The sequence below is a fragment of the Orbicella faveolata genome, unplaced genomic scaffold (assembly GCF_042242905.1).
Source record: "Orbicella faveolata isolate gen_17 unplaced genomic scaffold, um_ofav_v1 contig_13, whole genome shotgun sequence".
NCBI lineage: Eukaryota > Metazoa > Cnidaria > Anthozoa > Scleractinia > Merulinidae > Orbicella > Orbicella faveolata.
In genome coordinates this window covers 24990404-25016523 of record NW_028301540.1, presented here as the reverse complement: position 1 = coordinate 25016523, position 26120 = coordinate 24990404, and the positions used below count along the sequence as shown (strand labels likewise).

Sequence of the window (26120 nt, the reverse complement as noted above, 5' to 3'; positions counted from 1 at the left end):
CTGCCGAACCCAATCAAACACACTCTAATGGATGGAGTTCCGTTCGGTTTGATTTGTTCGATTGAGTTCGATTGGTTCGGAAATCGAACTCACAAAAAATTCGGAGTTCGATTTGGCTTGATTTGCCGAACTCAATCGAATTCAATCTACGGATTGAGTTCGACTGAGTATTGAGTTCGATTTGCGAACGTTCGATTGACTATGCCGGAAAAAACACATACAGGATGCAAATGACAGTGATTGATCAACCTGATCAAACAGAAAAGTGAGTAGTGAATAGCGCCGGTTCACAGATCGCCCTAGTTTAGGTAAACCTAGGCTGCGAAGTCTGGGAACAGACTCCCGGCGACGGCGGGAAAAAAAAAAAAAAAAAATGGCAGGCTGGGGGGGAACCAGATACCTTCTTGACGTGACAGTGCTTGTGTTGATTTCCAAACCGGAAAGATCTTTTTAATTTTGAAGTAGAGTTAGCTAATGGGCAACGGAGTCAAGGTCTCGAAGGAAAACAATAGTGCCATCTGCATATAAAGAGACTTTAATAACTTTCTCACCTACATTAATGTCTTTTATGTTGTCGTCATTTTTGATAGCTCTTACAAGCAATTCTATGCCAATTATGAATAGCAACCCGAACAAAGGACAACGTAAACCTTGCCTAACACCACGTTCTAAAGGGGAAAATTTGGACGCAAATCCATTATTTACAATACAGCTGGAAACGTTGTACAAGATTTTGACCCCGCTTTGAATGTCGGGTCAATCCATAAAATTTGGTTAGATACATTGTTAAAGGGCACGAAATTGCGACCGATGACGACTGATACGGTCGCCAATGCAGGTAACATTTCATCTTGGCAACCAAAAATTCTGATTTAGTAGATAGCCATAATTGTGACTACATTTCTCTGTGTGCTGTGAACTCTTAACTACAGTCGTAGATTTTTGAATTCGTTTATTGATCGATCGAAAACATATCCTTCTAAAAATCACACGTGTCGTATAATATATACAAGTAACTTGATCATAATATAAAAACCGGAAAATCAAGTTAATATCAAGTACGATCTGTACAAACAAAACCAAAACTTCGTGACACTGTGTTGACGATCAATAACGGTTATTTTCTCTGACGTTATGTCCAGAAATACACATTGAAAGATTTTTGCTTCTAAAACATTCAACGTAAGAAAAGAAGTCAATCCATCCTTTTTCTTTGCTGTGTAAGAGATTCGCTCACATCGGAAAACTTCCAAATGGCTGACCGTGTTTGAAATCGCCCTATAGTGCATTGCAAACCCTTGAGCATTGAGTACGTCATGTATGCCTAAGGATCGTGCCTCTTGTTATGCGCTGATCCTTTGTGTTACGCATACAAAATTAGCGGCCAAAAAGGTCTCGGAAATTTTTTCTTTACTTTTTTCTTTTTCTTGACTTTGTGTCATGGATTTAATGTTGAATCGGTGAGCCCCGAAATTAACCAGTAGGAGAAAATAAAGAAGTTAAGAAGATCTACAGTTGCTGTACGTGTGCTGCTCAGTAGTCTGTTTAAAAACTTGTTATAATTATAGATGCATTTGCCCCAGAATGCAGAAATGAATTTTAAGAGATCCAAATTTTAAGAATCTCCCAGGTGGGGCACGTTCACGTACACCCCCACCCCAAGGTCATACCTTCAGCTCGAGATGTACCTTCACCGCCTTCTCCTGAAGTTTTTCCGCCTACTCCGATTCTTATTGAAAACCCTGTGCTGCTATATGATTCTCTTTTAAGATTTCCATTTCCTTTTAATCTGTAGTACGCATCTCCTTTGACACATGAAGAAGAACAATAAAAATATTACTTTGGGACCACATAAAGTGTCTGGAATTCGGTACCAGTGGGAATCCTTAAAAGCGGGAGTTGTTTTCCATACACTTCTATGCCGTTTCGGCCAGAAATTTAGTCTCTGTCTGTTACAGAAAGGTTTCTGTAATAGCTGGGTGTCCGCAAGACAAGGGTTGACTGTATAACATGTTTATGCTACAGATTACATCCTACAAGTATGTTTTCTTACGATAACTAACAGTTGCTTCAGTTGTATAAGTTACAAGTTAATGACAAGTGGTTAGTACAACTGCATTCATACGTGAACTGTGGATAGAATATACGACGGAAAAATGCTCCTCACAAAAGCCTTTTGTAACCTAGGCAATTCTAGTTTAAAGAAGACTGCATGGCTTCAAATTTCACGCAAAGAAATGATCCTCGCAGCTGTTTATTATGTAGACAAAATTAAATATTGCAGTTGTTGCCTTCATTTATTGATGACCACGATACATGTACTTGAAGCCTATTTTCTTTTTATCTGCACAAATTACTTGCCATCCTCTCTAAGGGGTCTCATTAAGTGACGGCTGCCAGCGAGGAAAAAAAAAATAAAGAACGCGTACTTCGATTACTTTTCAGGAAATAAGACGTGTGTAAGCCGTAAAGAGCAATATAGGGAAAAACACAGGGTTTTTGGAAGGTGACTGAACCTTGACTGTCCTCGTCTCTGGACAGTCAAGGCTGTAGCTAGGGAGAGGACATGGGATCAGGGTGTGGTGTATGTTTTCAGTTACGCTAGCGCTGTAGGATAAGAAAAAAAAAGGACGCGTACTTCGATTACTTTTCAGGAAATAAGACGTGTGTAAGCTGTAAAGAGCAATATAGGGAAAAACACAGGGTTTTTGAAAGGTGACTGAACCTTGACTGTCCTCGTCTCTGGACAGTCAAGGCTGTAGCTAGAGAGGGGGCATGGGATCAGGGTGTGGTGTATGTTTTCAGTTACGCTAGCGCTGTAGGATAAAAATTGAAAAAGAAAAGTCTTTGTAATCCCTTGATATCCTTTCCAAAATTGTCGGGAAATATCTCGAAGAGAATGCATAAAATAGCATTTCAGAACCTCTTGATTTCAAACTATTCTCGGGGAACATGCCTCCTGACCTCCACTCCCTAAATTAATAAGAACCTTACTCTCTTTTCAGGCTATCCCGATGGCACTCAGTGGCCGAGATATCATCGGCATTGCTAAAACAGGTTCTGGCAAGACAGCAGCTTTCTTGTGGCCAGCACTGGTTCATATCATGGATCAACCTGAGCTCGAGCCTGGCGACGGGCCCATTGCACTCATCTGTGCTCCTACAAGAGAACTTTGCCAGCAGATCTTTGTCGAAGCGCGGCGGTTTGGAAACGTGTACAACATCCATGCCGCAGCTGTGTTTGGTGGTGGTGACAAGTATGAACAGTCCAAAGCACTTCAAGAGGGAGCAGAAATTGTTGTGGCTACTCCAGTAAGTTAAAAGTCAAAAAAAAAGTTCAAGTTTATTATTGTACTCTATAGGGTTATAGTTAACTTTTCCTCATGTAAGCAATCATAGTGTAACTCAGCATTAGACTGCGAACAGTCCCTCTTTTGCGTGAAAACTCGTGGGGATGAAGCAGCGCAACAGAGAAAGCGGTCTTCAGCATGCGAACGTGACATGCGCAGCAGTTCGTCTTCCTACGCACGCGCGACTCGCAGCTTGCATGTCACGCTCGCACACTCACTTGTTTTGCGTTCTTCCTCACGGATTTTCGAGCAAAAAGGAGACGGCTTATAGTTTAGCCCAGCATGAGACAGTTAGACTTGTAACTGTACGGAAGTGACAGTGCAGGCGCTGTGAGGGTGTTTTGTCTAAAAACAAGTTTGAAAACATGTTAAAAACACAACACACTGTCTAGTAAGTTGGAGTAAAATATCGTTATCAAAGTATGAGAAAACATCTAGTATGTAATTTGCTACACAGAAATTTGAGTTTACTTTTTAACAGTCCTACTCTAATTGAGTACATATGAACCTTGTCGTTCTCCAACCCTAGGGCCGCCTGATTGACCATGTGAAGGCCAAAAGCACCAATCTTCAACGAGTTACATACCTGGTGTTTGATGAAGCTGATAGAATGTTTGACATGGGATTTGGTAGGTGGCTCACTGTTACATGTCTACCATTTCGACGGTCCTTATCCGGGGTTTCATTCGCAAATGTTAAATTTAGAACTACAGTACCGTACGTCTCATTTCTCCCGAGCGGTGTCTCGTTTCTCCCGACTGAGCGCACTGGAAGTACAAATCGATTAAAGCGCTTCCCACTGTGGTGGCATTCGATGGTAGTTTGTTTTCGACAGACCTTAAAATGAGAACCACAGTGTACAGAATGTCAAAGAGTGCGACTTAAAAGTACCATTCAATGCTGTCACTGGGTCACGCACTATGACTAGACTTTCAGTAACAGAATTGCATGTACTACGCTCTTTTTTATATGAGAATAATTATTAATCCAGTCCAGACTAAATATTCTTATGTTTCTGCCGATTTTAGGCCGAAAATATTCGTGTGAATATTCTTAGATTATAGCGTATGACATTTCCTTTGTACAGTATTATATGGCTGTCTCTCACAAGGACTGGGAACTACCGAATTCACGAATTTGATTGGCTGAAATCGATATTGACCGCGGTCTAGATTTTCCCATCTTAGTAGCAAACTAAAATACAAAAATGTTTACTATTTTCTTTTATTTTCTTCTCAATCATTTATGGAAGTGCCAAAAAGCCTGATGACAAAAAAAAAAAAGTAAAGAGAACGAGCAAATTTCGGCAGGTTTAAGTTAAGTTCATCGCCGTTCGCAAGCAAGATGTCAGCAAACCAGTGACATCAAACGAATTAAAGTTTTTTTCTTTGCCATATAATAAACATCTTATTAACTGAGCTAATTCGGGCTGTATGGGAGAATCTTGACCTCGGTCTTGTGTACAGACCTCACTGCGTTCCGTCTGTACTCACGACCTCGGTCAAGATGCTCCCATACAGACCTCCAGCTCGGTTAATAAGAGCTAAGTATTGACTTTGATAACGTAAAGTAATTTTGGGGACAGACTGCAGGCAATAAAGCCTGATCGTGATATGACGCACATAACTTCTTGCAAAATGTTATTAGTTTTGAACATACGGCTAGTGCTGGTTTTGTTGGTTTTTGGCTGGTTTTGCCGTTTAGAGAAAGGAAGAATTTTATACGGTTTAGTTAAAAACATATAGTTGTATTGTATTTACAAATTTTTAACACACAAAATAATATTCTTTTCAAAATCTCAGCCTCGGGTTTATCCTTAAAATATTCTTAAAATTTCGCAAATTTTAGCCTCTATATTATTATAGAATATATTTTTTTTTAGAAAAAAAAAAAAGTGTACCTTGTGAAGCATAACAGACAGTTTATTGCAGGTTTTACTTGTACCACAGTTCAACAGCTCAACAGCTTTTACTCGAATGGTCACACATTAGGGTTTCATTTGTAGACTCCAAAGTTATAATCGCTTCGCACAGCACAAGCAAGCTGTACTTCACTAGAGTACTGCTTCTTGTTTTAATCTCGATGTTAGAAAGGCATTGTTTAAACCAAGGCGTGATTATGAAAGTGAAAGGGTTTTTGTCTACTGGATGTATAAAGAACAGGTCGTGATATAGATCAACAAAACCATGAGCTAACTTTGTGATGTTATTGAACGTTTGTTCCGCAGAGCCACAAGTGAGATCGATTGCAAACAATGTTCACCCTGACAGACAAAGTAAGCTTTACCACATAATTTATAAATTTCACACCCATGTTTTAAAATCCTTGAGACCTTGGTAAAGCCTGTACTCGAACCGAGTGGCCCATCATAGTATTAAATTAAAGTCAACTTTGTTTATACGGGGTAGGTCTTTCAGCACTTAATTGCACTTATTTCTAGCTTCTGTATCATGAAGGTACTAGGGGTATTTCTACTTCTCCCGGGTTGAATAATATTCTTCTTTGTTCAACCCCCCCCGCTTCCCGCCCCTCCCCGGCATTTAATGTTCCGGTTCCGAATACAGGCTGAGATAGGCACTCTGAAAGTTAAGGGTCTTCAGAAGACCCAAACCTGAACCTGCTCCATCTAGATACGATCGCGGTAACCAATACGCCTTGGCCTTCCATACCCACCTTGACTTAGCAGCGGTTGATTCCTAGCAATTATTTCTTTACCTGCCTAAATTCAGTTGTATAGCTGTCATGAACGTTCTTGTCATAATCTTGTTCGTAGCATTGCTCTTCAGTGCGACGTTCAAGAAGAAAGTTGAAATGCTTTGTCGGGATATCCTAACGGATCCTATCCGAGTGGTCGTGGGAGAACTTGGCGAGGTAAGCGCTAAGAACGGTAAGCGCGTTGTTTGTTTTGGCATTCGCAATCGAGCAGTCTGACAATCTGTGATGGACTTAACCGTTTGACGTTTTCTGTTTGACAATTCAGGGAAATGAAGACGTGACGCAGATTGTGGAGATCTTGCCGAGTGTCACTGACAAATGGACATGGCTAACAAGACATCTGGTCTCTTTCACATCAGGTACTGTCAAAAAAATGGTTTTTCCTTCGCTAAAAAAGTGAAGCATTTAGTTACTTTCAAAACAACACTCTAACAATTCCTTGCTATTTTCTTTTATCAACCTGTAAGTACAGGTAATTGTATGTAAGCGAGTGCAATTAAGGATTACACTATGAGTGGTATTTGAATGAAGTATTTTTCTCAGTCATATATGAAACAATTGGATTATGAGCTCGAGATTTCTATTGCGTGATGGTTGACGAGGGCGCAGCCCGAGTCAACTACATGTATCAGAATTGGTTTGGGACACTAACTGACTGCCGTTTCTTTGTTTTGGAGCACCAATATTGTTGCTAAGTCATGTGAAAATACTATTGGAGAGGTGTTCTTAAAGTTTATCTTGACAAACGTATCAGCTTTTCTCTCGTTTGTCCGTCGCTTGAATGATAGACAGTTGAATAGGGTAGTCTGATTCTAATTCTAAATCTAATTCGGCCGGGCTTTCTTCAGTATGTTTCTGGTATGATTGACCTTTTAGCTACTTTAAGCTTTGGGGTGTTTTCGAAATTAAGTTTTAGGGGAAAGAACTTTTCAGTTAATGCTAATTAAGTTTCTTTCCCTTTTTCCTACTTTAGCTGGCAGTGTACTTATCTTCGTAACGAAAAAGGCCAACAGTGAAGAACTCGCCGGAAAACTTAAAACCAAAGATTTTGAAGGTTTGTTCAGTGCGCTTAGCATATCTTTTGGTCTACAGAGTGTTGGCGTAGCTTCAAAATAATATCTCCCTTGATTTTCCCGTGGTAGCTTCTTTTGTAAAAGCTGTTTTTGCCAGCTGCACGATCGTTCCTCCACAAGGATTGCATGGCGACGAGTCAACAGATCTCTGATCAAGGAGAATGCTTTTCTAGCCGAATGAAGAACGGGATTTCTTCGGGAAACTTCTTTTGCTTTGTTAAATCTGTCTTTAGTTGTTTTAGGACGTCGATTGCAAACAAGCCTACAGTGTGTTGTCGACGACTATATCTAAAACAAGTCGACAATTATTGCTTTTTGTACTGCTCGTTAGCGTTTACTTCATATGCCGCCGCTTTTGCGAGAAAATCTTTTTCGTGCAAGGTTCTTTCATTTAACGGGAAACTGCTGCCAACGAAGATGATCGCGACACGCTTATGTCTGTCACTGTTGCGTTGACAGTAACCATGAAACGTTTTGGAGGCTTGTCATCGATAGCTTGCTTGACATACTCGCTCTATTGTTACCGATGACTTTGTTCACAGTCGAGAACTTACTGGGTAAAGGCGTTTTAAATTCCTGTAGTCTGTTATGTTTCTTACTAATGATACATGTTGCTGTCTTTAGTGGTTTTGCTGCATGGAGACATGGACCAGTTCGAGAGAAATAAAGTTATCAACTCGTTCAAGAAACAGGAGATTCCTATTTTGGTTGCCACTGATGTGGCTGGTAAGAAACAATCTATTCTTTGTGTTTTTGTAAGTAGAGAAACGGTTTCAGCGCCAAGTGGTTCAGGCGCCGGATTAATTTGAAATTCGGAGGTCAGTGTTGAAGTCCCATTTGACAGCTATACACCCTAGGGCCTGGTTATTCAAAAAACCGGTTAACGCTAACCCAGGATTGGAAGTTAACCGAAGTATTAATTTTCCTTGAGTAAAAATGTTTTTCACAGCCTATGTTTTGTGAAGTTGGAGATTATTCAAACTCAAGACTAAACAGAAAACCTCACCGAAAAGTTACAAAAATGAAATCCAAATTCTCACCACTCTTGGGTTAGCTTAATCGGGCTTTAAACATCCCGGCCCAGGGGCCGTTTCTCATTGAAAGCCCTGGAAACTGTTCAGGCTCGCAAAACCATTTTTAGTTAATCTGTATCTGAAAAACAGAGAGGTGTGCACGCCTGAAACTTCTTCTATGAAGAGAACCTCTGTTGATATTAATGATAGTGCTATGTGAATAAAACAGCTCTGTAATCATAAAGTTTGAGATTTTGCTACTGCTTTCCAGTTGCGAAAACGTTTCGGGACCTTCGAGAAACGGGTCCCTGGACCCTATCCATTGCCCCAAAAGTGCCGAAATGTTACAAACGTTACGAGGGAAATGGTGCGGAACTTTCCCGGGACACCAGTGCCGACGTCCAATGCCGAGCCAACGGCTTCGCCTCCAGCCGGTTAAGGATTGTTAAGCTTGTTATGGTTAATTTGTGACATTTGTTTCTAATGTTTTAATGTTCCCTCCATCATCACTTACCGAGGGTAAATAGATGTCTAAAATAAATCACTGAACCAGTCAAAGCTCAGCGCAAGAACACAGCCGTCGCAAAGCGTGGGAAAAAAAAGCGCGGGAAAAGCTGCTTACGCCATAAGTCATAGTTGGCTTGCGTTTCGCACGTGATTGGGTTAAAAAGTAAGCTCTGATTGGCTTATCATGATTGATTCTTTTCCAAACCAATCGGAGAAGAGCTCGGCAAACCCTGAACTCAGCAAAACACATAATAACTGTTGAGCGTCGATTCAAAATCTTTTTTCAGAAAGTTGAGCGTTTGTGCTCTCGCGTAATAACAACAACAACTTTATTTGTACTCAACATAGAAATTAGAAGTTAACAGAACAAAAAGAAGTTAAATTAAAAAGAGTACACGTGTTAATATCATTCCTTCATAGCACGTGGCTTGGACATCCCGTCAATCAGAACTGTCGTAAATTATGACGTTGCACGCGACATTCACACACACACGCATAGGATTGGTCGAACTGGAAGAGCAGGTAAGTTTTCATTGCAGTCGCCTTCGTTCATATTACTGCTCTTCAAGACCGTTTTAGATTGTACTCGATAACTATTTAACCAATAGATTACATGTTGCCTTGTGTCTGTTCTGTAAGGGTGCGTTCCTTTGGGGTGATCTTGATCAGGATCAGTGATCCAAGATCACTCGGATCTTAGTGCATCAAAGGAACCGATGAATCCGTGACCAGAGTTCGTTTCCTTTGGTGCACCATCTTGGATCACTGATCCTGATCCAGATAACCCCAAAGGAACGCATCCTAAGTAATCGCAAATGACGTCAAAATGTGGTAAGAAAAATAAAGAGTCATTAGGCGTGTGTGTCAGTAATGTTCTTACTACATTTTGACGTCTTCTGTGATCTATTACTGAACAGACGCATGGCAACATGAAATCCATCGTTTTTATACAGTAAAGAAACAAAAATTGTCAATGACCTCATCTATACGTCTGTCCTCCAATAGATCATAAGTAAGAACCAATCACAATACGAGAGATTATTCGACTTATTACATAATACCGAGGAGTGGGTTACAGAGGTTTTGCACGGCAGCTATGTTGCATGGTAGGAACAATGAAAATGTTTTGCATTAGAAAGATCATTTTTGTCCCATAGGAAAAGGAATCTATTGTTCTTGTCATGCAACATGGCTGCCGTGCAAAACCTCTATAGACAATTTTTCTTGCGGTTTTGTTTTGTTTGATAATAAACGGGGCGATTTGAGACCATGTTTTTGTTCTCTTTGTACAGGCGAAAAGGGTGTGGCATATACGCTCCTTACGTCTGTGGACCAAAACTTTTCAGGAGATCTGGTGCGGAATTTGGTGAGTTGTAAAGTTTGCTTTGGTGTTTAAAGGGTAACGGAATAAGATATTGGATTGGCGACGAAGAGGACACTCTCTCCCTATATAAGTTCCTTGACTCCAGAAGCAGGTTTTTGCAAGCCCAGTTACGCTAATATGAAAACTTAATTAATTCTTTGAAGAAAATCTTACTTGAGAAATCGAAGTTTTCGTTATACTCGCTCATGGGAAGTGTTGAGACAACTCGTGCATCTTCCAATACCGTAATTTGCAATTTTATTGTGGGAGGTTGGAACGGAGTATGGAGGTCAACTGCAGGTGTTTGCAACGCGCGCGAAACGAGTGTTCGAGAGAGTTCCGCGCGGTTCTTGCGCGTTGTATAACTTATATTGTGTATCCGAGGATTTTCGTTTTTTTGAGGGCTAGTTTTCATTTTTTCCTCCTCAGGAAGGTGCCAATCAAGCGGTCCCTGAAGCTTTGATGGACATGGCTATGAAGGTATGAAGACCTTTTCACTATCTTTGGATATGTTTACCCGAAGAGTTCTAAAGCTTTGTGTCTGTGTGACTGTCTCATTCTCATTCACAGAACGCTTGGTTCCGGAAGTCGCGTTTCCGTCACGGCAAAGGAAAAGCCAGGGGAAGAGAGGGAAGACCACGCATGCGTGAAAGACCCGGACTGGGAATGCAGGCATCGATGGTAAACTGCTTTTGTTAGATAAATGGATATTAGGATACTTGTTTTGTTATAAAGTTGCGGTCAATGAGAAGGTTAATCATTTATATCCTCATCGGCGGTTGATTTACTTTATTACACAACTAAGCTGGGCTAGAGAGTTAATAACTCAATAAAATCAATCAATAAGATTGCTTCATTGCTGGGCCAACATTTTTCAAGTATTGTACCAGGCTGTGTCCTGAAAGATCTCGCGTGCTCAGGGTGAACTGAAACCAATCAGAACGGTGCTAATATATTTTCAGCCAATAAGGAGCTTAACTGAAACCAATTGCGACTCGACCGTGCGCATTTTCCCGCGCTAAGCAGGACTAGCACGTTTATGTTACGAGCTCTGATTGGTTCACTGCGTTGGTTCTCGGATGTGGCCACAGCTTTGGTTTTGGTTGAATACAGTCCTTTATACCGTTTTGCAAACACCTCATTTGCTTTAAGTTAAAAGTTTTTCCATTAAGAAAGGACAATTTTCAAATTCCATATGCACAAATGTTCACAAGGAGTGATGTAGGGTTTTTTTCAGCACTTTGGCGTCTCTGCTTTGGGCGATATTCCCTCGAGACAACTGAGAATTCAGTTGGATCTAAGCCACGCAACTACGAATAGAAAGTTACCAGTGAGTTTCTAGAGAACAGAAAAGTTAAGGATTTTCTTGTTTTTTTTTTTCCCACAGGAAAACCATGTTGGTGATGACAGAGGAGCACAGTATCCCCACTCAGATTCAACTTATCCGTAATGGTCTTCCGTGTCATCGTCTTCGTCCAAGTCTTCATTTCGTCCGCCATCTTCCTCAGCGTCAGGCGGAGTGTTCGGTTCTACAGCAAGGAACGATCGAACATCAGCTCTCAAAGCCGCCTTCCAGGTACTCATTTTCCATCCCTCCATTCTTAGTGCGTTAGGAAACGTTCCGTGATGTCATTTAAAAGTTGGTAAGTTACGCTACTTCCATATGACAAAGACAAGATCACGATACTGTTACGCTACTGTCACGCTAGGTTAAGGTTGATACGTCACGGACGACGCCTCTTTAAAAGATCAAACCAAATTTATATTTTTCTCAAGTTCATCGCACATAATTTGTCTCAATTGCATTTCGTTTTTTCCGTCGTTGTTTCTTTCGAGTTTATTTCTTGCCCTTCCCCTCTAGCAAACTGTTAACTTTGAAATGACATTGATGATAGTAAACCGTGACATACCGTCACGTAGATGAACTAAGTCACGTTTATGGCAGCTTCTGTCACGATTCAGTCACGTTTGTAATGTTCTCGTTCACCAGGCGCAGTACAAGTCTCACTTCTGCGCCGCCGCCTCCTCCACGTCCAACACGTGGGACGCCAAAAGTCATCACAGCACTGCCAAACCTCCTGACAGACCTAAAGTGCCCAAACCGCCAAAACCGCCCGTCAAAAAATCACGCTGGGACCCAGTCTAGTGAAAATCGCGGGCGCACTTCCAGAGTAGACAGACCTTTAAAATCCGTCGCTTTCCTATGACATGAATAGTTGTATCTTCGTCGTTGCTCCTCGGAGAACAATTGTTACAATGGGAAAGTTTTAACATTTGTATTGTCCTAGACGTGGGTCTATTTGAGCAAGAAATGAAGTTGGCTTGTTACTCGCATGTTACTGCTGCTGGAATTGTGGGGTATGGCTGAACTCGGCAGAATTTGTTCTCAACCAAAATAGTTACCTTGTTTGTAGGACTTTTAAAGCTTGCAATGACAAAAAGGACGAGTACATTAACAAAATAAAACGCAAAGAAGGCGAAATAAAAATAAAAAAGCAACAGAATTATTAAGAGCTTCCGGATTCTTCTCCTCATGTCTGAGCCAGAAATGTATGTGCGAACATTTAGGACTACGAAAACTGACCGCTTAAGGATGACCATTACATACTCACGGTTAGCACCGGCTTTGAAAACTCCTTGAAAGATTGTCATACTCTTGGAAAACCCTTGAAATGAAAAAAAACAAAACAAAACAAAACAAAACAAAAACAAAAACAAAAAAAAAGGTTTTCATATTAAATGTCCGTGAATTTTTACCAGCAGTCTTTAAATGCCCTGAGACTACAGCTGGGATAAACTAGCAAGGTTAACATGGATAAGGGAATAATACTTTATTTATATGCAGTCTTAGTTAAGCAAACATTTTAGTCTCAAAAAGTTGATTTTGATGACTGTAACACTGCTTGTAATCTTACATTCAATGGGATTTTGAGCATTCTGTATTTTATTTCCCTCTACCTAAACAAATTTCACTTGTTATTCTGAGAGAACTCAGTTTGTAAAAATTGCTGAATTGTCCTTGAAAATCCTGGAGTAGAAGGTTTGACCTCTGCTTGAACCATATATACATGTTGGACTGTAGGTTATAGCCACGTACCTAATGTAAAGACCTCTGGACAACACAGGCATCTTATCGAGGGCATTAGCGATATCAGTGTACTCTATTGGCGTCATGCTAAGACTCTTCCTAATAATTCACCTTGGTTTGTGGACAGGCGATGATCAGATGTTGGTATTTACGTCTCTAACAGGATTAAACCCGTTACTGGTATTATTTCTAAGATGACGGCCTCAGTTTCATTTCAGTGAATTTGAGTGAAAGATAACGTCTGAAGTGGTACCACCCGGCTCCTCGGGCATCACGTTTATCTCCCAGGTATTGTCCGTTTAGATTGGAGTGGAGGCAATTGTTGTACCACCAGGCGCCTGCATGATATTCAGCACAGTTGTTACTATTTCTGTCATTATCTCTGTCTTTTGTAGTAAACGCCATGTTATTATGATATGCTAACGCATCTCCCGCTGTACCTGAATATGAACCCACGTCAAGTCGATACTGCGCCTGCTCATCACCAATGTTAAACTTGCCATATTTGGCGTACACTTTAACTCCGTTCCAGTCCTCCAGCTCCACTCGTAGAGAGCTCAGTCTAGAGGCCGTCAGTCGATGGATCTTGTCGTTTCCTAACCAGAACTCAGCAACCGGCTGGCCAAAGCCTGCTTTGTAGTCATTCCATCCCCGATAGAAGTCTACCGAGCCATCTTGTCTTCTCTGAAAGATGGTCCAGCCTCCACCGTCAGTGCGCATGTCACAGTAGACAGTAAAGTGTCCTCTGCCGTCTGGGTTGACAGAGTACAATCCACTTTGAGTATGGCCTGATTTTAGCAGATCAGAACAATCTGGCAAAAAAAAGAGAGAAACTTATGCTTTAATTTCAACTTTTTAGTGTAGCCTAACTCCATATAAAAATTTCTAGTCAGCTATCTTGGCAAATAGTGATAAGAAGGAATTTTAGTCGAAGTTTGATAGGAGCTTACCTACGCGTAATATCGAATCACTCTTTTGGTGAAAACCCCTGATGATTTTTGAAACAGCAGAAAAATTACAATAAGGAATAACTAAAGCTTCTCAAGTGAAAATAATGATTCTGATAGTGATTTTTCTCAAAGATCTTTTCTCTGAACTGCATGCCAGACAGGCTGTCCCAGATATGTCAAACGGTATATGCGCGTAATACACGGAAATATATATCACCTGGGATTGTAGCACAGGAGGGAAAATACCATATACTAGTAGAGTGAGTAGACCTTAAGTACTTTAGATGTGAATGGGTCTGATTTCAACTTAGGTAGCCCATTCTGTAGTTGTGGCAACGCATCTCAAAAGAGCCGAAGTACACTTTCAAGTCGAGTTCAACCATTCTTACCAGCTTACTTATGCACTATCAAAGCAATTTCAGCGAATTGAATGTCAATCAACTGCGCTGTTTTTCGGCATATCAGAACACCGCACAAGATTTGCCGTACGACACGCCCATCATTTTCGTACTACTCGCTTGATTTAAGAAGTCTAGCTTTCGAGAAAATAAAAGCGAACATGGAAAGCAAAAGTGGATTTTAGCAGATCAGTACAATCTGAAAAAGAAAATGGCGTCTTTTTAAATTCAGTTTCAGGTAACTTTGAAGCTCATCCCTGCGTTCAGTTGGTTGGGGCGCAACGCGAAAAACAGCGCACTCTTTTTTAATTTTTTTTTTGCGCGCTGTTTTTCGCGCTACGCCGCAATTAACTGAACGCCTGGAAGAGGCTAGGTAATTTTACCTATGAGAAACTTCCCATGAAAATTTAAATATTAATTTCATCTGGTATCAGAAGTAAAAGAGAAAAAACAGCGCTTACAAACACTACAAATGGACAACGTTTGGTCTGAGAAAACTTAACTGTATTAACTTGACGTTTGGTATGTTCGAACATACATCTTTAAAAATGACGGTGATAACTTTTACAAAAAATTATAAATTTAAAAATAAACTGAGGCAATGGTGACAATCTAAAAAAAATAATAACAAAATTGATACTTATACAGAAAAACCTTCTCACTGCCAAGGTTTTCATGAAGCGAGCGTTTTGAGTCATTGATCAATAGCGTTCCTTTAATTTTACACGCACGTCGGACTTTCCAGTAGTAGCGAGGATTTTTTATTTTTAAATTTATGTTTATTTAGACTATGCATTGCCTATTTGTATTGTTTGTAACCGCTGTTTGTTTTCTTTTCCCTCTGAAATTGAAATGGCCAAAGAACAAGAATATTTTATTTGGTATAAATTTTGAGTACATCCTGATTTTAGCAGATCAGAACAATCTGATAAAAAAAGTCAAACACATGCTTTAAATTTTCTTCTCAGTTTAACAAGCCACTCTATAAAAAAAAGTTGCAGTCAAGTTTTCTTTACAGCTATCAATTGAAGCAAAGTATAGAATACTACCAGAACAGGAAAAAATCATATCTTAAACTAAGACACTGATGCACGTGATAAGAGTCAGAGACCTCATTAAGAGAGAAGACGACCTTTTAAAAGAATAGCTCCTCTCTTGCGGTTCTCCTAATCCCCAGATGCTGTAGAATGGCGGACAACCTCGTTTTCAGAGCTTTTCCCTTAGGAAAAAGCCCTGGGAATAAGGTTGATTGGCACACAGACCATTGTAGCTAAGATGCGTCTTCTTGAGCCTTCAACATGAATGGCTCGCGGTCTTTATTATTATAACATGCTCAATTGGTGGTTTAATGATTAACACAGTGCTGAATAAAGCGACTGTTTGCTTTATGGCAGACAATGTACCATATTAGAAAGTCAACTTCTGTCTCGGATCGAAGCGCTTTGCTTTTATCGCTAGCGCTAACACTTAAGTTTTAAATACATTTCGCCGATAAAAGTAAAAGATAAAACTTTAAGGTAAAAAGCTGTTAAAATTATGGGTCTAAAGGTTTCGATCTGTTTGATCATCATCAGAGATGATAATCATAATAATCAAACAGATCGAAAACGTTTAGACTTACAGTTTTGACAGCTTTTTACCTTAAAGTTTTGTGTTTTACTTAAGTTTTAGTTTCTAAAAAGTTTTTGTCAACTCGGCTTTACCTATTGATTTTTCTTTTTTGCTGGCTCATTCTTCAGAGAAAATCCCGAAAGATGCCGACTTCTGGTACACCATGCAAGCTTAAGGATCAATACGCTCCTACGATAGATATCATTTGACTTGTGAACAGGTTAGAGAGAAACTAACAGGAATATTAGACTCAGTTATTTAAAGAAAACCTTTCTTGCAATATTAATTGTGTACACAACACCGTGCACCATCTAATAAAAGTAATGATGCATGATACTGGAGTGTTTATGTGGTGAATGTGCGCCTGCGACTAGCCTGAGGTTGGCAGTTTTACGAACATTCGGTCGTCGGACAAGCTTTTCAGCGCCCTTCTAAATGTAACTAAATGTTTGACTTCGGTTCAATTCAAACGAAAGCGTTGCCACGCGTTTTCGCCGACTGGAGATTTAGTCGTGAAAACTTGTGGTTATAAAGTAAATTGCAAATTCATTTCTGAATATTTCGTTGTCACAGTGTAAAAACGTTATTTGTTTGTCAGCGTTTTTGAGCACTGCGTTTCATATTAGTCCCAGAGCTACTTTAGACTGTCAGGTCCTTATTCTCTTTCATGACCTGACGCATATTGCCATCCAACAGAGGCTGTCTTTTCGTTTGCCGGTTTTGGATGCTTCTCATTTTTTTCTCTTAACGCAATCTTAACTCTCTTTCCGCGAAAAATATACAGTTTTGCCATTCATAACTTACCAGTACCACTTGCTCTTGGTTCGTCCACTCGAACATCACTTAATGCCTCGATATCAAACACTCCTGCACTTGTTGCCACACAAATATAGATCCCAGCATCTTGTCTTCTCAAATCTCTTAAGATAAGTGTTTCCCCTTTTCTCTGACTCCTCCCCACAGGCAGTATTGCTCCCTGTCTTTTCCAGCTGATGACGGGTGGTGGATCACCAGTAGCGCTGCAGTTTAACGTCAAAGTGTCGCCAGTACCAACAAATACCTTTCCAGGTGGCTTAACGGTAAACATGGGAAGGGAAACCACAACTAGTTGAGTTTTCCTTTCAACATTTCCTAAAAGGTTGAGTGCTGAACAGAGATAAGTTTCAGAGTCACTTTTACGGACATCGAAAATTTGTAAGACACTGTTGTTATAGTATGCCCTCCACTGGGGTAGCTGACCAATCGACTTCCTCCAGGTCACAACTGGTGCCGGGTAACCGGTCACGTGACAGGTTGGTAGAGTGACATTACTTCCTTCGGTGACGTACGAAGGTCCCGGATGAAGAGAAACACGAGGAAGAACTGAAATTAAGTAAACGTTAGTTAAGTATTTAAACTTTATGAATTGACGTTCCATCCGCGGTTACTCCCAATGGAATCAGGAAGTACTACAGGATGCAGCAGTAGTACTGCCAGTGGTCTGGGAGTTCTCGCGACATTAACAGAAAATTTAAATGTCTCTGTGCCACTGACACTCGTCAAATTATTGTTTACTTTTAGAATACCTTTTTTTTAGAACACCGTAAGTATATAAAAACCTTCATTCAGTCTGGAGCTCTTTAATTTGAGAATTACCAACTATTCGTTTACGTTTACACTAGGAAGAAATAGCAAGTTTATTTCAGATAACAGAAAAACAAGGTGCTACTTCTAAACTTATGAACATGCCCTAAGATAGCTATTTTCAGTAATTTTTTTTAGCATTTACTGCTAATCGCACCACTTCCTGTGAATTCCCCAGGATGTTTGTTGCTAAACACTGATAAACGCCTGAGTCATTTCCGGTCACCTTCTGCAACTCCAACTTTCCACGTGAAACCGCTGATTCAGTTATTTTTGATTGGTTGTCCAGTTTACTCCACGATACCGTAGGCTCAGGATTACCGCTGGCTGAACACTTAAACGAGGCTGTTCCACCTTCGTTCACTGTCAACGTCACAGGAGAAACAACAACAGCAGGAGATGATATCGATTCACCGGGTTCGCCTTTAGTTCCCGGCATGCCTGCGGGCCCCATGTCTCCTTTGTCTCCTTTGTTTCCAGTCTCTCCCTGTAGTCCTATAGGTCCCATAATGCCTTGCTTGCCACTCTTTCCTGGTGATCCCATAATACCTTGATCTCCTTTGTTTCCAATCCTTCCTTTCTGTCCTCTTCGTCCCCGGGATCCTTTGTGTCCTCTTGGTCCAGTTGGACCGGGAGGGCCTGGGGGACCTGAAAAGCACGTGACACCCTTTGACTGACAGAGATGCACTCTCCCCTCTGATAAAAGTTTGTTGATTTTGAGCATCGTTTCTGCTGTGTGTTCAGCTTCTGTCAAGTTCTCAGTTGAGTCAACGTGGCGGCTGTGTCTGAGGAGTTTAGAGGATTGATTTTCTGGGAAGAAAGAAAAAACTTATTTGAATGGAAAGGACGAAAATACTACTATTTGCAAAGCATTTATAACGATCTTAACTTTGTGTTAAAGGTAACGAGCTTTCAGTGTTCGTGCTGCCATTATCGCCGCCGGCGACCTTTAAGTTTTCATTACTAGCTTCAGGAAATGACTGAAGCGGAAATACTTGACGTCTCCTTCAATCGAGACTAAAAAAGGTAATTGATGCATTGGTAGATAATGTATCCCTTGCTCATTTCCTGGCGAAAAAATGACCAAAATGCCCCCATCGGTGTTGCCAAGTTTGAATGGAGTTGTTCCTTATCATTGTGTCCATTTTAACTGAAAAAAATTAATTTGTTCGAATCGCGAATGGTTATTTTCATGCGCAATTGTCTGAGGTGGATTGAAGAAAACTTGACCTGCTAACCTTCACTTCAGACATTGCGTCTGCACAGCACAAACAGACATGAAGGAACACGCTTATTTGTGATTTGGTTTACAACTCAAAGAATTTACACACTATATACAATTGAAACAATCTTTGATTCTGATAATTGTATTACTTGCAATTGATTGTAACAACTTGTAAACTCTAGCTTGTATCACAAAAACTTACCTAGAGCATTCTTGATGATCTCCCTGTCTGCGTCATTTAACGGCGACTTGGCCTCCGCAACGCTTTCAAGAGTGTTTATTCTTTTCTTTTGCTCGTGTAGTTCCAGCTCAACTCTTAAAAAGCCGGCGCAGTAAAACACAATGGAAAGAACAGAAATAATGGAAGCAAAGGAAGGCATACTTTGCCTTTGAACAGTCATGATCTCGGCGATATCAATCCGTAATTCCACAGCGTTAGTGGAATACAAACTGCTTCAGCTGGTTACGTGATACTGGGATCGCGAGTTTGGGTAACTTGCCAAAAGGTCTGCTAATGATGTCATGCGACTGAAACAAAGATAGGTCCGCAAGGCATACATGATTGGAATATAATCTTAGCCGCCTGCAGCATACAAACTGCTCGCTTACTCCTTCACCTAAGTTCTCGCACTGAGCTTGCAAACCCACCACGATATATTCCGATTACTAAAGAGTTGAATTTTTAGGACACTTAGATTATTTATCATCATTGAATTAATAGTCTTAGCGAGTTTGTGAAGCTGGAGTTTCGAGTGTTAACACTTCATCAGTGTAAAGTGACGAGAAAAATTTGTATTTCTAGTTTTGTTGTTTTCTTTTTTATTTCTCCACTTCATCTTGAAATACAACAGTTTAATTATCACAATAACAGTGAGAAGAAGTAGTGAAGGGCAAGCTACATGATTAAACAAATTATATGCTCTAATTACATTTAGCTCAGGATAAAAAAAGAAACTTAATACAAGAGAGAGGACAGAGAGGAAAGAGTAAATACAAAATGTAATAAGATGTTACAATGGTTGATGCTGCAATACTGTACTTAAAACGTACCAGCGGCTCTCACGGTTGAAGAACTCGCCGGAAAACTAAAAACCAAATATTTTGAAGGTATGTCTAGTGCGCTTGCCATGTAATCTTTCCTGATTTTCTCTTGGTAGTTTCTCTTGAAAAAGATGGTTTTTTTGTCAGCTGCACAATCGTTCCTCCACAACGGTTGTATGGCGACGAGTCAACGGAACTCTAACAAAGGAGAATGCTTTTGCATGCGGAAATGAAGAACGGAATTTCTCCAGGGAACGTCCTTCGCTTTGTTAAATCCCGATCCCTCTTTAGCTGCTTTAGGGCGTCAACTACAAACAAGATTAGACAGTGTTGTCGACAACTACATCTAAAACAAGTCGATAATTATTGCTATTTTGTAGTGCTTGCTAGCGTTTACATCATATGCCGCCGCTTTTGCGAGAAAATCCTTTTCGTACGAGCCTCTTTCAGTTAACGGGAAACTGTTACCAATGCATATGATAGCGATGTGTCTATGTCAGCGTCACTGCCACAGACTACTAAAACTTTCCGGACAACAAAATAGTTTTCCTTTTGAAAATGAATTTTGTTTCATCGACAGTAACTACGAAAAAGCTTTGGAGGTTTGTCATCGATCGCTTGCTTCACATTCTCGCTCTTTTGTTACGGGTGACTTCGTTCACAATCGAAAACCAAGGCCCTGTCCACGCAACGCCGAAGAAATTTGAAAACGGAGATTTATTTGTACACTTAGGCGTGCCGTCCACACTAATCTGGACCGAAAATGGAGCTTTTCGAAAACCCTGTTCAAATCGGAGAAATTTGTAAACGCTGGCTTTGCGTCGTAGTATGGACGGAAAACATTTCGAAAACGGAGCTTTTCGAAAACGATGACGTCACGATATTCATTTGATTTCCCTGCCCGAGTTTTTCTCAAGCACAAATCCAATAAGGCTGGTGACTGTTGGGTTTTCAAATTTCTCCGGCGTAGCGTGGACTGGGCCTAACTGAATGAAAGCGTTCATTTCCGTAGTCTGTAATGTTTCTTACTGGTGATTAATGTCGCTGTTTTTAGTGGTTTTGCTGCATGGTGACATGGACCAGTTCGAGAGAAACAAAGTTATCAACGCGTTCAAGAAACAGGAGATTCCCATTTTGGTAGCCACTGATGTGGTAGGTAAGGAACAATCAATTCTTTGTGTTTTTGTAGGTAGAGGAAATGTCTCAGCGCCGAGTGGTTCAGGCGCCGGATTAATCTGAAATCCGGAGGTCCGTGTTGAAGTCCCATCTGACCACTGTACATGTTCACCCCAAAGTCTGGTTGTTCGAAGGCCGGTTGACGCGAGCCCAGGATTAAAAGTTGACCGAAGAATTAGTTTTCCTTGTGTAAAAATGTTTTTCACTGCCTATGTTTTGTGAAGTTTGAGATTATTCCAACTCAAGACTAAATGAAAAACAATATAAACAGAAAACCTCTACGAAAAGTTACAAAAATGAAATCCAAATTCTCGCTACTCCTGGGTTAGCTTAATCGGGCTTTGAACAACCCGGCCCAGGGTCCGTTTCTTGAAAGCCCTGGAAACTTTTCGGGCCTGCAAAGCCATTGTTAGTTAATCTGTATCTGAAAAACAGAGAGGTGTACACGCCTGAAACTTCTTGTGAGAAGAGAACCTCTGTTCATATTAATAATAGTACTATGTGAATAAAACAGCTCTGTAATCATAAGGTTTAAGATTTTGCTACGGCTTTCCGGTTGCGAAAGCTTTTCGGGACCTTCGAGAAACGGGCCCCTGAACGCTATCCATTGGCGCAAAAAGTGAGCAAATGTCGCAAACGTTACGAGGGAAATGATGCGGAACTTTCCCGGGACATTAGTGCCGATGTCCAATGCCGAGCCAACGTCTTCACCTCCTGTCGGTTAGGGATTGTTGAGCTTGTTATGGTTAATTTGTAATACTTGTTTCTAATGTTTTAATGTTCCCGCCATCATCACTTACCGAGGGCAAATAAAGGTCTAAAATAGAGCAATGAACCAATCAAAGCTCAGCACAAGAACACAGCCGTCGCAAAGCGTGGGAAAAAAAGCGCAGGAAAACCTGCTTACGCCATAAGTCATAGTTGGCTTGCGTTTCGCACGTGATTGGGTTAAAAAGTAAGCTCTGATTGGCTTATCATGATTGATCCTTTTTTAAACCAATCAGAGAATAGCTCGGGCGACGCTGAACTCAGCAAGTTGACCGTCTATTCAAAATCTTTTTCAGAAAGTTGAGCGTTTGTGCTCTCACGTAACAACAACGAGAACAACAACAACTTTATTTGTACTCCACATAGAGATTAGAAATTAGCTAAACAAAAGTTAAAATACGAACGAGTAAACGTGTTAATATTATCCCTTCATAGCACGTGGCTTGGACATCCCGTCAATCAGAACTGTCGTAAATTATGACGTTGCACGCGACATTCACACACACACGCATAGGATTGGTCGAACTGGAAGAGCAGGTAAGTTTTCATTGCAGTCGCCTTCGTTCATATTACTGCTCTTCAAGACCGTTTTAGATTGTACTCGATAACTATTTAACCAATAGATTACATGTTGCCTTGTGTCTGTTCTGTAAGGGTGCGTTCCTTTGGGGTGATCTTGATCAGGATCAGTGATCCAAGATCACTCGGATCTTAGTGCATCAAAGGAACCGATGAATCCGTGACCAGAGTTCGTTTCCTTTGGTGCACCATCTTGGATCACTGATCCTGATCCAGATAACTCCAAAGGAACGCATCCTAAGAAATCACAAATGACGTCAAAATGTGGTAAGAAAAATAAAGAACCATTAGGCGTGTGTGTCAGTAATGTTCTTATTACATTTTGACGTCTTCTGTGATCTATTACTGAACGGACGCATGGCAACATGAAATCCATCTTTTTATACAGTAAAGAAACAAAAATTATCAATGACCTCATCTATACGTCTGTCCTCCAATAGATCATAAGTAAGAACCAATCACAATGCGAGAGATTATTCGACTTATTACATAATGACGAGGAGTGGGTTACAGAGGTTTTGCACGGCAGCCATGTTGCATGGTATGAACAATGAAAATGTTTTGCATTAGAAAGAACATTTTTGTCCCATAGGAAAAGGAATGTATTGTTCCTGTCATGCAACATGGCTGCCGTGCAAAACCTCTATAGACAATTTTTCTTGCGGTTTTGTTTTGTTTGATAATGAACGGGGCGATTTGAGACCACGTTTTTGTTCTCTCTGTACAGGCGAAAAGGGTGTGGCATACACGCTCCTTACGTCTGCGGACCAAAACTTTTCAGGAGATCTGGTGCGGAATTTGGTGAGTTGTAAAGTTTGCTTTGGTGTTTAAAGGGTAACGGAATAAGATATTGGATTGGCGACGAAGAGGACACTCTCTCCCTATATAAGTTCCTTGACTCCAGAGGCAGGTTTTTGCAAGCCCAGTTACGCTAATATGAGGACTTATTAATTCTTTGAAGAAAATCTTACTTGAGAAATCGAAGTTTTCGTTACACTCGCTCTTGGGAAGTGTTGAGACAACTCGTGCATCTTCCAATACCGCAATTTGCAATTTTATTGTAGGAGGTTGGAACGGAGTATGAAGGTAAACTGCAGGTGTTTGCAACGCGCGCGAAACGTGTGTTCGAGAGAGTTCCACGCGGTTCGTGCGCGCTGTATAACTTGTATTGTGTATCCGAGGATTTTCCTTTTTTTGAGGGCTAGTTTTCATTTTTTCCTCCTCAGGAAGGTGCCAATCAAGCGGTCCCTGAAGCTTTGATGGACATGGCTATGAAGGTATGAAGACCTTTTCACTATCTTGGGATATGTTTACTCCAAGAGTTTTAAAGCTTTGTGTCTGTGTGACTGTCTCATTCTCATTCACAGAACGCCTGGTTCTGGAAGTCGCGTTTCCGTCACGGCAAAGGAAAAGCCAGCGGAAGAGAGGGAAGACCACGCTTGCGTGAAAGACCCGGACTGGGAATGCAGGCATCGACGGTAAACTGCTTTTGTTAGATAAATGGATATTACGATACTTGTTTTGTTATAAAGTCGCGTTCAATGAGAAGGTTAATCATTTATACCCTCATTGGCGGTTGATTTACTTTATTACACGACTAAGCTGGGCTAGAGAGTTAATAACTTAATAAAATTAACCAATAAGATTGCTTCATTGCTGGGCCAACATTTTTCAAGTATTGTACCAGGCTGTGTCCTGAAAGATCTCGCGTGCTCAGGGTGAACTGAAACCAATCAGAACGGTGCTAATATATTTTCAGCCAATAAGGAGCTTAACTGAAACCAATTGCGACTCGGCTGTGCGAATTTTCCCGCGCTAAGCACGACTAGCACGTTTATGTTGCTCTGATTGGTTCACTGCGTTGGTTCTCGGATGTGGCCACAGCTTTGGTTTTGGTTGACTACAGTCCTTTAAACCGTTTTGCAAACACCTCATTTGCTTTAAGTTAAAAGTTTTTCCATTAAGAAAGGACAATTTTCGAATTCCATATCCACAAATGTTCACAAGGAGTGACGTAGAGTTTTTTTTTTCAGCACTTTGGCGTCTCTGCTTTGCGCGATATTCCCTCGAGACAACTGAGAATTCAGTTGGATCTAAGCCACGCAACTCCGAATAGAAAGTTACCAGTGAGTTTCTAGAGAACAGAAAAGTTAAGGATTTTCTTGTTTTTTTTTTCCCACAGGACAACCATGTTGGTGATGACAGAGGAGCACAGCATTCCCACTCAGATTCAACTTATCCGCAATGGTCTTCCGTGTCATCGTCTTCGTCCAAGTCTTCATTTTGTTCCCCATCTTCCTCAGCGTCAGGCGGGGTGTTTGGTTCTACAGCAAGGAACGATCGAACATCAGCTCTCAAAGCCGCCTTCCAGGTACTTAATTTCCATCCCTCCATTCTTAGTGCGTTAGGAAACGTTACCTGATGTCATTTAAAAGTTGGTAAGTTACGCTACTTCCATATGACAAAGGCAAGATCACGATATTGTTACGCTACTGTCACTGTCACGCTAGCTTAAGGTTGATACGTCACGGACGAGGCCTCTTTAAAAGATCAAACCAAATTTATATTTTTTTCAAGTTCATCGCACATAATTTGTCTCAATTGCATTTCGTTTTTTCCGTCGTTGTTTCTTTTGAGTTTATTTCTTGCCCTTCCCCTCTAGCAAACTGTTAACTTTGAAATGGCATTGATAATAGCAAACCGTGACATACCGTCGCGTAGATGAACTAAGTCACGTTTATGGCAGCTTCTGTCGCGCTTCAGTCACGTTTTGTAATACTCTCGTTCACCAGGCGCAGTACAAGTCTCACTTCTGCGCCGCCGCCTCCTCCACGTCCAACACGTGGGACGCCAGAAGTCATCACAGCACTGCCAAACCTCCTGACAGACCTAAAGTGCCCAAACCGCCAAAACCGCCCGTCAGAAAATCACGCTGGGAGCCAGTCTAGTGAAAATCGCGGGCATACCTCCAGAGCAGACAGACCTTAAAAATCCATCGCTTTTCCTATGACATGAATAGCTGTATCTTCATCGTTGCTCCTCGGAGAACAATTGTTACAATTTAGAAAGTTTTGTATTGTAACATTTGTATTGTCCTAGACGTGGTTCTTTTTGAGCAAGGAATGAAGTTGACTTGTTACTCGCATGTTGCTACTGCTGGCATTCTAGGGAAAAGCTGAACTAGGCAGAATTTGTTCTCAACCAATATAGTTACCTGGTTTGTAGGGCTTTTAAAGCTTGCAGTGACAAAAAGGACGAGTACATCAACAAAATAAAACGCAAAGAAGGCGAAACAAAAATTAAAAAAAGCAATAGAATTATTAAGAGCTTCCGGACTCTTCTCCTTATGTCTGAGCCAGAGGTGTATGGGCGAACATTTAGGACTAGGAAAGCCGGCGGCTTGATAGAAGATGACCATTACATACTCATGGTTCGCACCCGCTTTGAAAACTCCTAGAAAAATTGTCATATCCTTTGAAAGCCCTTGAAATGAAGAAAAGTCCTTGAATTTTTACCCGCAACAGTCTTTAAATGCCATGAGACTACAGCCGGGATAAACTAGCAAGGTTAACATGGATAATGGAATAACAATACTTTATTTATATACAAACTTAGTTAAGAAAACATTTTAGTATCAAAAA

General features: G+C 40.7%; 2 protein-coding genes and 1 pseudogene across 3 annotated transcripts; 2 read left to right on the top strand and 1 right to left on the bottom strand.

The window, feature by feature from the left end:
- Positions 1-224: 224 nt before the first annotated feature.
- Positions 225-12533, top strand: LOC149115759 (ATP-dependent RNA helicase DDX42-like; annotated as a pseudogene). The gene is made up of 14 exons (XR_016206191.1): positions 225-265; positions 2987-3311; positions 3879-3978; positions 5577-5624; positions 6123-6220; positions 6330-6423; positions 7038-7118; positions 7762-7863; positions 9078-9179; positions 9950-10023; positions 10450-10500; positions 10591-10701; positions 11408-11596; positions 12011-12533. The product of XR_016206191.1 is annotated as an ATP-dependent RNA helicase DDX42-like (transcript).
- Positions 12534-12836: 303 nt separating this feature from the next.
- LOC149115758 (uncharacterized) lies at positions 12837-19369 on the bottom strand. Its single transcript, XM_089285155.1, has 4 exons — positions 19118-19369; positions 17830-18500; positions 16872-17430; positions 12837-13920 (listed from the first exon to the last, which is right to left on the bottom strand). Exons 1-4 carry the CDS (start codon positions 19314-19316, stop codon positions 13298-13300), a joined length of 2052 nt encoding a protein of 683 aa, XP_089141281.1. The 5' UTR covers positions 19317-19369; the 3' UTR covers positions 12837-13297.
- Positions 19370-22786: 3417 nt separating this feature from the next.
- On the top strand, positions 22787-25546 carry LOC149115757 (ATP-dependent RNA helicase DDX42-like). The gene is made up of 5 exons (XM_089285154.1): positions 22787-23280; positions 23706-23756; positions 23847-23957; positions 24662-24850; positions 25272-25546. Exons 1-5 carry the CDS (start codon positions 23080-23082, stop codon positions 25425-25427), a joined length of 708 nt encoding a protein of 235 aa, XP_089141280.1. The 5' UTR covers positions 22787-23079; the 3' UTR covers positions 25428-25546.
- The last annotated feature ends 574 nt before the right edge of the window (positions 25547-26120 follow it).

What these genes read in the sequence shown, in the direction of transcription:
- LOC149115757 (XM_089285154.1), top strand. Translation starts at nt 23,080, where the DNA reads ATGTATTGTTCCTGTCATGCAACATGGCTGCCGTGCAAAACCTCTATA. An exon ending in TGGGAATGCAGGCATCGACG is followed by an intron (nt 23,958 to 24,661) that starts GTAAACTGCTTT and finishes TTTTTCCCACAG; the next exon opens with GACAACCATGTTGGTGATGA. An exon ending in CTCTCAAAGCCGCCTTCCAG is followed by an intron (nt 24,851 to 25,271) that starts GTACTTAATTTC and finishes CTCGTTCACCAG; the next exon opens with GCGCAGTACAAGTCTCACTT.
- LOC149115758 (XM_089285155.1), bottom strand. Translation starts at nt 19,316, where the DNA reads ATGACTGTTCAAAGGCAAAGTATGCCTTCCTTTGCTTCCATTATTTCT. An exon ending in GATCATCAAGAATGCTCTAG is followed by an intron (nt 18,501 to 19,117) that starts GTAAGTTTTTGT and finishes CTTTCTTCCCAG; the next exon opens with AAAATCAATCCTCTAAACTC. An exon ending in ACCAAGAGCAAGTGGTACTG is followed by an intron (nt 13,921 to 16,871) that starts GTAAGTTATGAA and finishes TTTTTTTGCCAG; the next exon opens with ATTGTTCTGATCTGCTAAAA.